General features: G+C 39.4%; 1 protein-coding gene across 3 annotated transcripts; it reads right to left on the bottom strand.

The window, feature by feature from the left end:
• Window positions 1–238: 238 nt before the first annotated feature.
• fxr1 (FMR1 autosomal homolog 1) lies at window positions 239–12,229 on the bottom strand. 3 transcript variants are annotated; one of them, XM_071486383.1, is made up of 19 exons: window positions 12,147–12,229; window positions 9,553–9,605; window positions 9,336–9,429; window positions 9,169–9,240; window positions 8,745–8,893; window positions 8,458–8,551; window positions 8,193–8,309; window positions 7,166–7,336; window positions 6,842–6,920; window positions 6,405–6,514; window positions 6,145–6,240; window positions 4,857–4,988; window positions 4,521–4,728; window positions 4,255–4,348; window positions 3,944–4,062; window positions 3,613–3,822; window positions 3,215–3,292; window positions 2,416–2,498; window positions 239–2,200 (listed from the first exon to the last, which is right to left on the bottom strand). In XM_071486383.1, the coding sequence occupies exons 1-19, from the start codon at window positions 12,195–12,197 to the stop codon at window positions 2,009–2,011; spliced, it is 2,202 nt and encodes a 733-aa protein (XP_071342484.1). In that variant the 5' UTR covers window positions 12,198–12,229; the 3' UTR covers window positions 239–2,008. The 3 variants fall into 3 exon arrangements, with proteins under 3 accessions (XP_071342484.1, XP_071342485.1, XP_071342486.1); XM_071486384.1 differs by lacking the exon at window positions 4,857–4,988 and having other exon boundaries at window positions 6,145–6,231; XM_071486385.1 differs by lacking the exons at window positions 3,215–3,292; window positions 4,857–4,988 and having other exon boundaries at window positions 6,145–6,231.
• Between the last annotated feature and the right edge of the window lie 3,601 nt (window positions 12,230–15,830).

The raw sequence follows: 15,830 nt of genomic DNA, 5'->3' as shown, positions 1-15,830 counted from the left end.
TGAAACTGTTTTGAGAGATTTCTTTGACCAGTATGGGCAGCAGGTGGACAAAAACTCTTCTGGTGTACATATGGGCTTATGAGTACTGTTTGTTAAACATTTCAAAAAATAGACATGATATAAATATCCTGCCAATCTTTACATTTTTCAATTTCTTGCCAGGTGAATGTAGTTGTTTGATGGGTAGACTGAACTGAAAATACTCCTGTATGTTACTTTTCGTCAGAGCCAGACACAGTTGGGTTTTAGATCTACACAGAAGATCAAGTTTATTTAAGAACTACCTGCATACAAAACATATTGCACATCAACCAACCAGAACGATCCTTTAAAAAAAAAAAAAAAGAAAAGAAAAAAAAACATACTGGATGTCACAACTCTCAGTAGTCCAAATTGTCATCTGTCTCCAAAATAACCCCAAGGTAACGCATCGTTTAGTGTCAAGAAAAAGAAGAGCTTCTCTTGTTTTTTTGTTTTTTTTTTTGTTTGTTTTTTTGTTTTTTAAATACTGTACATTTTTTTAAATAAATAAACCAAATAAATCTCCTTCCTTAATGGAACAGTCATGACCAGTTTCCAGCCAGCCAGTCTGTGGAAGAACCATGAAAAGGACATCGTCATCATCTGGGCTTAGTTTTCCAGAAACATCTCAATACCAGGATAGTGTGGTTCTTACCACTTCAATATGATTTCTGTAATAGTGGGCACATAAAATGGGAAACTGACCTCAAAAATATAGCAAACATGGCTTGAAATCAGATGAAATCAACATGAAATGTTGATTTCATCTGATTTCTCTGAGGAAAACAGCATCATTAACATTCTTGTCTTATTTGATAGCAATGAAATGTTTCCGGAAAACCCAGCACTGATGGCTACATCTCTGTCCAGCACTAAACAGTAACAGGCCAGTTTCTAGACTCAACTACAATCAGATTTTTCAACAACAAAAAAAAAGGTTACGTTTCAGTGCAAAGACGACAACTCTTCTATTGTTTGTTTCTTTTCCAGACACTCCGTAATAACATTTCTTCTATGACCAAAGTGGTTGCATATTGAAAAACAAAGCAGCTAATGTCAAACTCCTCAACAGATATATATAAAGAATAACTGGACTCATTTGCCCCACAAACATTAAGAACAGACACACCTGATTTTAAAAAGATATGCCTCCGAAACCCTCTCAGGGTCTTTCAGTGTTAGCCTGCGCCTGCCTACAGTGCCATAAGGAGGCAGCTCATCTGGTTCAACTGTGGCAGGTGCAGGCAAACGAGTAACACAGAAACAAGTGAAAGGATTTCAGATGGTGTGCAGAGCCAGGCAACAACATGTTGAATCTACTCTCAAGGCACAACAGCTGATCACATGTATGTCAGACATACTTGGGTTTTCCAACAAACCTATCTGCACTGTGGTATTGCTCATGCAGAACACTGAAGTTACAAACTACTTCAGATGCACAAAACATCCTGATAAAAGTTTGTGGAAGCATCTTTCTGAGTCCACCTTGTAAAAGGCAGACTTTTTTATTCTAAAACCCTGCTATGATATTATTTATACCAATAAAAAAAAAGAACTGCTGCATTCATACCACAGTATGGGTTTGAGTGGAATCCCTGTCTGCGTTTTGTAAATACTGCGTTCAGTCCAACCTCTCCCTGAGCTTTCAATGAAGAGTGGACTGAAAAGTACAGCTAAGTAAAGATGTCTGTAAGTCTGTGTGTGTTTGACTATCTTTGGCAAGCTCATACAGGAAGAACTATTGTTAAAAAAAACTGTAATAAAATGGATAGTTGGACAGAACACATGTAAAAGGTGGGGGAGGGGTTAGGTTCAGACTTCTAACTAGCACAGAGAAACAGGTTTCAAATATTTGCAAAGTAAAAAAAAGAACAGTGCTTGTATTTAAATGTATTACTTTTAAGGCTGCTCTAGTGACAGTGAGATTCAATCAAGTGCAGCCAAAGAAGTTCAAATATTTGAAACCATTTCCTTTGCTGGGGTCTGACTAGGAAAGTCCATTAACAACAGGCTGCGGGTTAGAGTCCTCCTGGTAGGAGACTTTGGCAGGCCTCTCAGTGGAAGACCTGGGAGCTCTGGTGGCATTGCTGCCGTCACTGTCGGCAGCATTGTTGTTGGAACCATTGGTGGTTGCTGGGGCAGGCTGTGGGCTGTGCTCAGCGATGGCATCCACCTGACCCTGAAGAGGAATGTGTGATGAACAAGTCATGCACTTCTAATGTATTCAAACAAAGTCACCACTAAGAAGACATGAAAAAAAAAAATCATAAAGCAGCATTTTCATTCAGTAGTTGAAAAAAAGTTAGGTTGAAATACAATTTAGTAAGTGATCTAACTTTTATATAAAGAGTTTTAAAGGTTAACTGGAATAATACATGACAGTTAAGTACTAACCACATTTTTGTTTTTCTTGGGGTCCTTGGTGGTCATCTGTCTGCTCTGAGACTCAGCTCTGGATATGTAGTCAGCCACAGTCACTACACAGACAAGACAACAGAGGAAAGAAAACCATCTGTAAAATAAGGCAACAGAAGCCAGAATGCTTACTGTCCTGTCAATGCCGTGTGTCTCTGAGCAAATCTGTCCCAGATGGCCAGAGATTCTTGGTTGTGACTGCACATCTCACACTCCCAGTTGCAATGTGAAGAATTTCCACACCTGTGCACACCTGACCAATCATTGTGAAAAGTTGGGTGACGGCTGACCCTGACTGAGGAACTTTTCACTAATTTTCGACTCAACAAACATTACATTTACCGTGACACGCTCAAGACTGACATTGGTGTAAATGACAGGACAAAAACAAGTTCAGGCCAAGTTGTAGTAAAGAATTATGGTGCCTATGAAATAACACAAGAAACAGGGAAGATGCATACTTACTCTGTGCAACAAACTGAGGTTGGGCACTCTAATACAGCTGTCTTTGTTAGAAATGCAGTTTTACAGTATTAAGATGACAATCCCCTTAACCGCATTCATCAATACAAGCCAGTCAATCCACCAGCCACATTTAATCATTTAGCATAAGCCAACAAGGACAAGCAACACTCAGTTACCAGATAATTAAGTTGATCTAAAAGTTCTTTTTTTAGTAAGTTGGAGGCACACAAACAAACACAAGGCGTGGTGCACAACTTTTCAGATTAGCCATTCAGAGCAATGTCTGGGGCACACTGGAAGTTTCCATGGTTACCTGGCTGCCTCTCCTCAGGCAAGCGGATGCGGCGACGTCGACTACGGTTACGACGCTGAGGTTTAGCTTCCAAGTCATCTGGGGTGTTGGGTCATCACAAAGACAGTGATTTGGGGCTTGAATTGCCTTTAAACTGCACTGACTTCTTTCACACTTAATATGGGAAATGATGCACTGCTGCACATGGTGGACAGTTGTGACAGCTAACGACAGCAGTTAGCTCTAAGAACATTTAGAGCATCCTCTGACAAAGGAGTATGACAGACTCTCTTACTAAGACATCAGCCTGAAGTTCTGCTTTTCACTACTCTATTCTAAAAAAAATGCACTGTTGACATAATGTGTGTGTGTTTGTATAAAAAGCATTGTGATTTTCCAAAACCATGTGATGTCCATACCTATTCCATTTTCACTCATTGAGGCGTTGTCGGACTCGCTCATGCCATCCATCAGTGTGGCGTCCTCGTCTGTTCTGCGTCGCCGAGATCTTCTGCGGCGGTTTGCAGGTAAGTTGGAATCACTAGCATCAGTATCAGCTGTCTGGTCTGTCTCTGTGTTTGTCTCCAAGACTGCATAGGCATGGTTATCCTCGTGGTCCTGAGGACCCGCTGCAGAGTCAGGGGTACAGTGAGATGTATATTTGAATAAAACCTACTGTTAAGACATGACTTTGTCCCTCTATATTTAATTATCCTTTATACTGTTATGTCGTCTAATAGCAAATTTTACCAGAACTGTTGCTGTATCCTCTTCCTCCTCGTCCCCTTCCTCCAGGCCCTCCGCGGCCTCTGCCAGGTCCAGGCCTCCTGCGACCATCTCTCTGTGGCCTCTGTCCTCTCTCCCTCTCCCTGCAGGTCAATCAGTGAAAATCAGTCAAAATCTCACACTAAATATTTGATATAAAAGCAAATTGAACACACAATAAGAAGAACATCAACTACCAAATCATAAGATTGTGCGGACAACACAACTTCCATTAATGACGGATGAGCATATCTGTGTCTTTGGGTTCAATTGTTAAAAAAAAAAAAAAAAATCACCTGTCCTGGTCCTCTCCAGCCAGGGACCAGTCACTGAGTTCATCCCGGCGCTCTGAATCAGTCTCAGAGGCGTTAGACTGCTCTGAGTTGGTGCCTGAAATTAAGAAGACACAGAGGTCGCCACAAATAAAAGTTGGAACATACTGGAACACTGTTGGATCTTGTATTTTATTTCTATTATGTTTCTTGCACAAGCGCTACCTTCCTGCACAGACTATTTTAACACAGTAACTGGCAGCATTTAAGTTGATTTTAAAGGTGTCTACCATATCCAGTGCTGTAGCTGTGGCCTCTGCGCCCACGCCCGCGACTGTTGTAGGAGCGGGTGGCATGTAAGGAGGATGAGGAGGCATTGGCACTGCTGTCTGTATTATACCCTGCTCCTCTCTCCCGGTCAGCTGGTCGGTGACCCTGGGTGATCTGACGTAACTGTTCATCAATCTGCATCCGCTCCAGACGAAGCTGCTCCACCTCCTATAAATCAGACAAACGGAAAAAGGTGAGTATACATTTTTGTATTTCAGAAAATCAAGCAAATCTGTGAGAGATGTTTTTTTTTTCAGGGTCATCACTGGATACTCATGCACAATCATCATACACACATCTACATCACATCCAGTGTGCCTTCTGCTGCTTATTCTGAATCTTGCTAGGCTGGTTCCCTGTGTATAATCCACAATCTGCCTCAGCTCTTCCTCTAGCTGCTGGCCCTCGGCAAGAAGCTCCACCATGTCCTACACACAGTGCAAAACAAACGCACACAAAGCACCAAACATAGCACAGAACATGCAGACACAACAGGACAAACACACACATACATACACAGTGCAAAATGTATACACAGCAAAGGCTATAAAGATTACCATAATTTTGATAAATTAGAATGGCATTCACAATAAAAGATAAGAATAATAGTAATATAATTTACTAGACTTACTTCACCAGAGGTGGTAATAAAATTTGTGTCGATGTGGTCAATGATCAAATTTCAAGCTAAGTGCAGCTCCACGCGCTACTTGCCACTTCTCTTCTTGTGCAGTGGGTTTTTTCCTCAGTGTGACTGTGACTGATTGAGCTGTTATCCTCATAAAGGAATAAACTCAAAAGGATTTGTTGTTTTTCTGATGCTGAGACATGTTGCTTTGATTTATTTAGAACAAAGCCTACATAGTGACCAATCAATCACAATCATCCAGCAAGTGGAGTCTGTCTAATCCTGTTGCTTTTCATCTCATGTTGTTATAGTGACTAGATGATGACCAAAAAACAGTAGCTACCCATAAAATATATATGGCTTCTCTATGCTGTTCCCCAATCAGATTAAGTATTTTTTTTCATACAAGTGTATAAAATTCTTGGTGCTTGGTGGTGCTTCAGGCAAGGCAGCTGCCCCTGCTATAAAGTACCTTATGTTCCAATAATAAACATATATTAAATATTTTTGCATTTGGGGCAAGGTATGCTCATGTGTTTATCATCAATATTAAATGATATATATCATTACTGATTGGTTGGACTGGTTTTAAATACTATCCTGTCAGATATCACTTTCAGTTTGAGTACCTGCACAGCACAAAATCAAAGCAGTTTTACTCTTTAAACTTTAGCAAAGATTATGAAGCGCTGTGGACATGCTGATAGCCAGATAAATGTCAACTAAGCTTTATGTATTTTGCAGATAATTGCAATATGTGTCCACAACATGCAACATTTCATGTAACCAAACAAATGAAACACTGGTTACTACAACACAAGGCTACATGAAATGGCTGTAAACTGAAGCAATCAAAGGCAAAGATTTGGCAAAAACATACACAAACATGCATCACAAACAAGCCCTTTTACCCCCCCCACACACACACACAGACACACAAACACAGGTGTGCTTACATTGAGGTAAGAGATGTGGTACTCCAGCAAGACCTGAACATTTCCGATGCTCTCCTTCGTACCGACAAAGGTGAAGGGGACCATTCCCTGTGTCACCAAAACACGAAAACACAACACACATGTTAGTATGGGCCTGACTGAACCAAGAGGAAAAAGAAGTGCGTACATTGTCTGAAGAGAGGTATAAACTGGTGACACTTATCAGTACTCTACAAGCAGCTTCATCAGCTGCAGTAAACATGTTGCAGTAGCAGGCTTACTTCCTGTCGAGGCTGCCTGGTGTCATTGTCGCCTTCTATTCTGACCCTCACCACGCCAGACTTGTCCACAATCTCCTGGATGACCTTACCATTCTTACCGATCACTTTGCCTGGGGACACACAGCAGGGAAAATACAGTAACAATTAACAAGGGAACACAACTGCAAGTCAAAAAGATGATAAACTAGTAAAAGTGAGAGCACTTTAAAAATAGTGTAAATAACTATGGTACATGACGAATTCTCACATTTTGAGAAATTGTACTTAATTTGACACAGTTACACACATAGTCATTCACATCAAATGATTGTCTTGCAATGTATCAGTGTGGTAGCACAAATATCATGAAGAACGCACATCTAATTTTCAGCCGCCACTAGTAAACAGAAGTTTTGGGGATTTCCAGTCTCAAACAGGAAATATGTGTGTCTACATACCAACAAGATTCCTTGGCACCTGGACAGAATCTTCCAGAAACTCCAGGTAGTTCCTGGCCTTCTTCACTGCCTCTGCTGTCTAAAAGACAACACAGAATTACTTTATATACTATATATTCAACCAACACACATGCATAGTTATTGCATCCATACAGTTACGTAATAGTAATGAAATACTGGTCAAATCCAATGAAAACACTTTCCCATACATACACCTACTTGTTTCAATGTATACACAAGTTCAAGTTGGTCCACACTGTTTCTCTCAACATTTGCTGTTGTAAAGACCCAATCATTCCTCGTCCTCATCACTGAAACACCTACCTCCCCATAAATCCTGAAAGTGCCAGTCTCCTCGTCCAGCTCAATGGCAGTGACACCTGGAACTTTCCGAGCCTGCTGGATGTTGCTGCCATGGCTGCCGATGGCCAGGCCCATCAGATCCGGTCTCACCACAAACTCCTCCTGGAAGGATGACACCAGCTGCCTAGAGCTCTAAATAAAACACAGTAGAGACAGTTTGATTTGTAGTTAGTTAATCTTTTAAAAGGTTTTGGTTTTAATGAATAAATCTTACAACCAAAACTGACAGAACAAAAATGATCAAACTTATCTTATCTAAATAGTTCACAGAGTCAAAAATGTTGTTATTCAGCTCACTGAAAAGAAGTTGTGCTCACAACACACATTGCTTCTGTAACACTTTTCATTTCCAGGAGTATTAGTATTTTTCTATGAATCTGTCAGACACTCCACAACAAAGACAATCAAACCATCAGGCTATTCTTTCCTACCATCTCTTCTGCCATTACTTTTTCCTCTTTCATCTGAGGTCTAAGCATTCATAGCAGCAGAATATAAGCATTTATTAAATGTTGCTAGAGTGTTTATTAATGTATTTGTCAACAACTCTTCCTGGGCATCCATAAATGGAGAGAATGAATGATAATATAGAAAAACAAAGCTGTAATAATGTAAATTGTCTTTTATTCGGCATTGATTATATGTTTATATATGGCTTATGAATGTTTAATAGGGGGACTTGAAAGTAAGTGTTACCATGGATCATTTAAATATTCTTTAAACAGTTCTGACTGCCACAGGCCAGTTTTGAGTTTTGTGCTTCTATAAAACGTTGCTAAACCTTTCTGTGTCATCTGTGTTGTTTTAGGTAACTTGATCATATGATTGCTAACTTCCCATTGTATTACCATGGTGACCGGCTGACTTTAAAATTAGACAATTGAGGTTACCATCTGTCCCCCCCTCCAATGGTACTAAGCTGCCCATGTGACCTCCATAGGCAGGTGATCACAGTAACTAAACCATGATGTTCTTTTAACCTACTGACCTCCAGGTGTTTTGTAGCTTCCTGGTTGCGTGACATTAGCAACAGCTTGGTCCTGAGGCTGCGCAGGTGCATGTCACTGAGCAAAGACACACGCTTCACTGTTGACTCATTGGTGGACTAAACACAATATAAAAGAATTATTAACATATGTTAATAACAACACATGCTGAGCTGCTACTTTGTTGATGAAGACTAGAAAGAAAGAAATAACAAAATCATCCACTATACAAACACTCTCACCACACGATTAATGCAAAACAGTTACCACAATCACTAGTTGGCTGGTCTCAGGGCAGTATGTGATGCGACAGGCTCCCACAGCTTTCTTGAAATCCTTATGGGCGTTCTCATTCTGGCACCTATGACAGAAGATCAATTTAATGTTTTAAACAGTCCAATCCTTAACTCAACACATTGTTTACCCCTACATCTGAGATACAGCTGACAGGAGACTGGGGTTGGAGAAATCTTAGGAGAAATGCAAAGCTCTCACAAGTATACACAATACGAGAGGCCTGCAATAAACAAGCTTTGAGGTATCTAACATCATACGCTTCTTGTAGATCCTGAGGAACAGGGACAGTGCACTTGTGAAAGGAATTCTTGGTGATGGCCTTGTTGGTGTTTACTGGACGCAGGCGATCAAAGGTCACTATCTCGTTGTAGGTGGCATCGCAGGCTGCATACTCAATCACATAAAACTGAAAATACAGACAGGTTCATAAATAAAACCTACAGACACCAGGATGAATGAATTTTAGCATGTAGATCTCACAGCAGTTGGGACAATAGTGGAAAGCATGTTTTCAACTGGCACTTTCATAAAACACAAATAGTATTTTAGATACAACATTGATCAATTTTAATGACTGATAATACTTCAAAAATAGAATATCAGTAAGAATTTTATATTGTTGGCATTCATTCATGTATATATTGTGTAGTATTAACACATGTCTTTATAAATAATACTCACATCTCCCTTCATCATGCGAACTTTAGCCAACCACCAACCACAAGGCTCCTGTTCATTGGCTCTGGAGAGGATCTGCCAGGAGATTACGACAGAGTAAGACACTGACATTAAGAGACAAGGAAAGACAAGACGAGATGAAAAGAGCACTATATGTGTGTCCTTCTTACCTCCACATCCTCGCCCTCTCCCATCTCCTTCTTGGCGTCAGCAGGCGGTGGCAACCTGACATCACTGAAGGGCACCTGGCGTTCTGGCTGCCAACTGAAAACAAGACAATAATTTCCTTCCTTGTTAAAACATGTTAGTCCTACATTTGTCTAAAAACTTTTGAACCTGACATGTTTTATGACTGCAGCTGGAATACTGGTGGAGGGAAAAACTCACTTGTTCTCAAAGGCAATGGTGAGAGAGTCATCGTGGATATCTTTAACTAAGCCCTGCAAGACAGACACAGGCACGGACGGGGTAAGCACACAGGAACATGATAGCTGACTAAAACAAGGAGCATCCTATTTAATCTACACAGACTATGCAGAACAGACAGACAACATAAGGAGCTCACTTTGATTCTTGAAGAAAATTCTTATCTCATGTAAGGACATACGTTTACAGTTTTCATACAATAATTTACACACACTGCGAGGTATAGAGTAGTGTGAGCTTCAAGGCAAAGCCATTAAAATCTCAAACATGTTGCACAACTGTTCTCCAGTACACAGTGCTATTTTCACCTCATCATATGTTCTTGGCAATCTTGCTGTCGTCAGTTTCCATATACACAAAATATCACATTTACTTTTAGTTGGCACAGAAATTTGCACATAAGCTTAAGACAACAATAAAGATAATGAGTATGACATGATTTTGTTGAGCTGTGAAAATTAGTTGATTGACAGAATAATAATCAGCAACTATTTTGATAATAGATTAATTGGGATATTTGCTTGAAAAATTAATGTGAGCAATGTGTTTTCATTTTCAACAATATGAAAATATCCAAACATGTTCACTGGGAGAACAGAGCACACAAGCTCAATAGCACGTTTTAGTACCGCAATGTAAAGTCCATACTAATGCCTTGATATAGCCTGTCATTAGATCTAATCTCTTAATGTACATTAATACTTAATGGTGGTTTGGGCCAAACTTTTACCTATGGTAGAAAACTAATAACAGTAGGTTCTGTTAATTGACAGAGTAAGCAAAATATAGATGTCATTTATCAAAGCTTTGAGCACCATAAATAAAGTTCTACTCACATCCAATTTATTAAGGAGGTGGAATAAGTCTCAGTGTTAGATGACTGAACGCCTAGGCAAATAAACAAAAAACTATCTGCACAACTTGACACCACTGAGGGATGAAGGAATTTTTGGGATAACATTGTGTGCAGCGAGCCCTAGGCGTAAATGCCAAAGGTGACTTTACGTGGCATTTGTAATTCCAGGGTACACTATTAAGTTCCAGTACATGCAGCACAAAGGAAGCTGAGTACATTCTTGTCTATTGTCTTTTACACACTATCAATGATTTTTGTGCTATTGCTTGATCATAAAAATAAGGCAATTTTAATTTCCAAAGTACTCTAGAGCCAAAAAAAATCATGGTATGTAAAACTGTTAAAGGATAAGGCTGGTAATATACTATATTTTACTTATTGTCAACAAATCCCATAAAAAGAACAAAAATCAGCAATAAATGTGTGCTACTAACAAGCTTCATTTTTGTTCAAAAACAATTAAAAACATTGATGGGCCTCACAGTCACACTGGGTGTCTTCTTCCCCCTTACTCATAAACACAGGCACTGTAAATTATGTTAACTCAAACCTATAAACAGTCCTAGTATCAATCCAGAGCTGAAAATAATACCAAACAAATTCACTATTTACTCCTATTTCTTGCCAAGGACTACAAATTACAGAGTCTTTAAAAAAAAAAAAAAAAACTTTACTATGGTGCTGCCTACCACAACTACAAAATAACACTGTTGAATTGGGTTTTTTTTTTTAACCGCACTTCTTGATGCAAGGAAAAATATTGTTTAAAAGGATCCCTGAATTACACAGCCCTATAACCAAAGAGTTTCAGCCCGGGCAACTGGCAAGCAGGGTTGTGGACAAAGTGACTCATGAGGGCTGAATTGACATAGAAAGGCAGGGAGGAGAGGTGCAGTCTGAGGCAGAAAGGTGAGGCCAAGCAAGGAGGGGAAGAAAGAAAGAGGGAATGAGTGCAGCAAAGGAGATGAGAGAAGGAGAGAAGGAGATGGGAGGAGAAGGAGACCGGACTGTCACTTTAGGCAGCAAGTCTAGAAATAGCTTTTAAGTCTGCGGTATCAGTGACCCTCCCCTGACATGCCAGCTGGTCGGGATTGACAAGGAACAGCTGGCTCACACATACACATAGCTTGGGCATGATGAAGTATCAAATAATAGACAGCGACAGACAGACCGACGTACAGTTCATCAAGAAATCACTGTCACAGCTGAGCATAGTGGATCTTTTATATCACATGTTTAAATAATCATTGAACACCTTAAATAACAGTTACACAACTCCACTACCCGGAATAATGATGTAGTTATTTTCAGTTTCACACTTTCACTTTAGCCACATCTTTTGACGTCAACTAGCATCTCGGCTAATTTTTAGCTCCGGGCAGCTGCAGCCACACCAACGTCACAATAAATAATAGCGTATATCGATTATATATTGCAATTGCCGCAGACTACATCGTGTGTTTTCCACTCTAGGTGTAAAGAAAGGTCGCTAAAAGTGACACAAGGCGAAGACTGGCGAGCGATGCTAGGTTAGCCAGCTAATTCTTGCTAGCATTGCTAGTACAAGCTAATGACAGGCAGTTAAGAGGTTTCGGAGCAAGTCGGAACATGTTGCCGGGGTCCCTGGGACTCCAGCTAATGTACTGCACCGTGTGACGGGCTATCGTATTTGATTTCGTGATAATAAGCCGGTATTTACCTTGTAATAAGCCCCGTTGGAGCCACGGACCTCCACCGCCAGTTCTTCCATATTGGACACGCAAAGGATGTTGGGACGACAGGTGCTGCTTAAAGCATCAGAGCGAAGTGCGGACAGGTGAGAGGTGACGAGGACTGCTTCAGGGTTTCACTCGCGGTACACGTGTTAACTCAATAAGCTGCTCGTTGTCGTTTATGCCATGTTTGAGAGAAATAAGTGTGAATTTACTGGAGAGTTTGGTGGAATCTGCGACTGCCTTAAAAGCAGGGGTGGGGGGAGCTGAGGACCCAGGGCCCCAACATGGGTCAGGCCCTCAAACAGCCTGGAATTAAAAGTATAGCTACATCTCCTGTTTATTCGCTTTACATTATCAGCATTATAAATACCTTACACAGATTTTGTTACCTGTTCTGATAAAATCGTTTTACAGACTCTTTCATGTTTCTAAAAAAATATTTTAGAGCCTCTCAGCGTTTAAGCCTGATATAATGATATCAAATGGCACTTTTCAAAATTAGGTTGCAGTGTGCTACAATAGGGCTGCAAATACAGTTTTATGAATCATCCTTCACCCCGCTCTGAAAAGGTACTTGCTTCGCTCACCTAAAAGAAACAGAGATAGAGACCTCACCTCGTTTTCTTTGAAGACTTTTGGTCGCTCTGCTCTGTTTTACAGGTGTGGATCCGGTCCAGTGAATTTATTCTCAGTCACAGTTGGACCACTGTAAAGGCAAGTCAGTTCAAAGTCATACAGAGTGATGGCATTGGTCCTACGGTGAAGCGTTTCTGTTTCTGTCCTGATGATGGTTCAGTCTTCCAGAAAGATGACAGTAACAGTGGTCACTGATTGTACTGATGAGCAGGAGAACTGTGGGAAAAACATGTATCATGAACATCCTGGCCACCAGATGCAGCTGAGCAATAATGATAATAATCACATGAGATATTTTGGTTCAGTGCCCAACAGAACAATTGTCATCAAAACTCCAAGTTATGTTGATGACATCTTTGCAGCAGTGGGGGAGGGAGTATTCAGATCCTGTATTTAAGTCAAAGTACCAACACCAAACTGTAAGAATATTCACTACTATTATTTACCATTAAAAGCCCTGCAAAGATTTGTTAGTCAAGTAAAAGGGCTGACTTATTGTCATGAAACAGTACTTGAAGTAAGCTATCACAAGTAAATAATGCAGAGAAATAGCCTATGTGAGTGTTACACTATTACATAACATTAATATATAAGCAGTTAATTGACTATTACTCTAGAAACGGTTGTGCTGCTCACATTTTATAAACCATTGGGAGGTTTAATCTTCTTGTTCTTGTTTTGAACATTAAAACTTAATTTGTAAAATAACCAGTAGCTGTTGCTGTCAAAAAAAAATGAATTGCAGTACAGCACTGCCCTTGTAAACATAGTGGAGTACAAATATAAAGGCTCATCAAATGGAAACACTTAAGTACAAGTCCATCAAATTCATGCTTGAGTAAAGTACTTGAGTAAAAGTACTGAGTTACTTTTAACCACTACTTTGCAGCACACATTCTGCACCCGATTCAGACCCTTGTAGCATTTAGACTGGGACTCAGTGGAGTTGTGGAAAAACCCTTAGTGAGGCCCTTAATTTTGATATTTCTCTTATTATGTGGCTGACATGGGCTGTGGATCTGGATGCACTAAAGCAATATAAAGAAGATCACCATCTTTGTTAGCTGGTGCCCTGAAACCAGTAAAATCTGGTTTCAAAATCAGAGAGAGGTAAAAAAAGGTCTTCTGAAGTTCACAGTTGCTGTGTTTTTATAGTTTTTTGATGTGGAAGAGTAACAAACAAACATTTCAGCTAATGCTCTGGATAAGACATTTAGATTTCTAAAATCAGACTTTTCATAACTGACTTATTTCACATAATTTCAGCAAACCGTCACTCACCCTGCAGGAGGAATGGAAGAAATAATGTGATGCAGTGTTATAGCTATAAAATACGAGACAGCCATTTTAAAATCTCAAATTTGACACAATGCGACATTTTCAATCCCAAAAGTACTTGACTGAAAATTCCCTTATGTCTCATGTGCAGGTGATGCTGATGGCCTGTGGTTCCAACATTACTTCCTTCATCCTGTGATACAGCTCGTGCACAGTTGGAGATTGGTGTTTGTTTGTTTGGCCTGGTATGCTGTTCATACACATTCACAAATTCTTGGACAAAGCTGCTTTTTAACTGTTAAGCCTTTGTAGACAAATACTGATTAGACTCTACACTGAGTGTCACAGTCAGTCAAACAGAGAGCAGCCTCTGGCTTGTCTTTTAGAAACAGCCACTGTGACACCTAGTGGCCAACAGTCACACTCCTGGGGACTGTTCTCTGCTTTACTCAAGATATTCGTTCTGATCTGGCACCACCACGAGACAGCACCAGAGACACACTACAACAAAGCCTCATGTTAAAATAAACCTCAGTAGGATATCTCTCTGTAAAGTCAAGCTGGATATAAGACTTGTGTCTGAGGTTCCAGATTTGGAAGTAAAGACAATATAACGTTATTAACAATTTATCACAAATAATAACTGAAGCAATTTTGGATTTGGTCAATGTTGGGCTCAAAAAATGCTACATGTCAAGCTGGGATAGGTCAGGTTGAGCTGAAATCACACATCAGTTTATTGTCAGTAAAGAAAAAGTTTCTTTTCGTCCTTCACAGTCAGGACATCAAAAATAATAAGCAGCAACTAAAATAAATAAATTCTGAGGATGCTTCCCATGGTAAATAAAGAATAGCCCCAACTCCAAAACTCAGAACAAATGAGCATAAACAGTTACATATCACTCTAAAATGAATTTGATTTGTCCCTAGATACACAGATTATTACATGACAATTACTAAATCTATTATGTATAATTCATATTATCGTTATTATAATGCTTTCAGCAGTAACTCATCTAAAACCATACAACTTATTTTCCATTTGTAAGTCAAACTCTATTTAATTATGTGTGTGAATATACCTGGAATTTATAGGAAGAAAAATTACTTCCTGGACCTTTAAGGTAGTTTACTCAGTAGCTTGTAGGTGTTCTTTAACAGATCAACAGGTAAAGAGCAAATATTTTGTCTTACTTTTACATTTTTTTTTACATTAATAGGAGGGTGGCAATAATAATGTAGTATAGAAAATATGAGCGATATATGACATCCACTTCAGAGGTCAATATTTACCATGATATCATTTACTAAAAAAATCCATTATCATATCAATGAGGAAATAAAGACAACATGGACACAGTTACACATGTAAGAAAATAAAAGCGACTGAAATAAAGTAAGCTGACAGTGACACCTATTGCCTCTCAGATGAAATCTAACTGTGGGTAAATATAATTAATTCAAGAGAAAAAGATAAGTAAATAAATGAATGTGCAAATAAGCAAACAAGCACACTAAGAAGAAGCTATTCTACTTTAATGCATAATGCAAAATAAATAAATTGTTAATATATAAGGGCATGTGAAACAATTTCAGGTTTTGCCACTTTTTTGATCCATCAGATTTACTGCAGTGGCTACAAGTCATAAAAGCATTGAAAAAAATTAAGCAAGTATACAGTTCAGTATCCAAGACAATGCTTGTAAAAAAGCTTAAAAAACAGGCTTAGAAAACATCTGCACAATTAAATAAAG

The sequence above is a fragment of the Trachinotus anak genome, unplaced genomic scaffold, assembly GCF_046630095.1.
Source record: "Trachinotus anak isolate AG129_WGS33_773 ecotype Australia unplaced genomic scaffold, CSIRO_AGI_Tana_v1 ptg000010l, whole genome shotgun sequence".
Lineage (NCBI taxonomy): Eukaryota > Metazoa > Chordata > Actinopteri > Carangiformes > Carangidae > Trachinotus > Trachinotus anak.
This window is presented reverse-complemented; position numbering and strand designations above follow the sequence as displayed.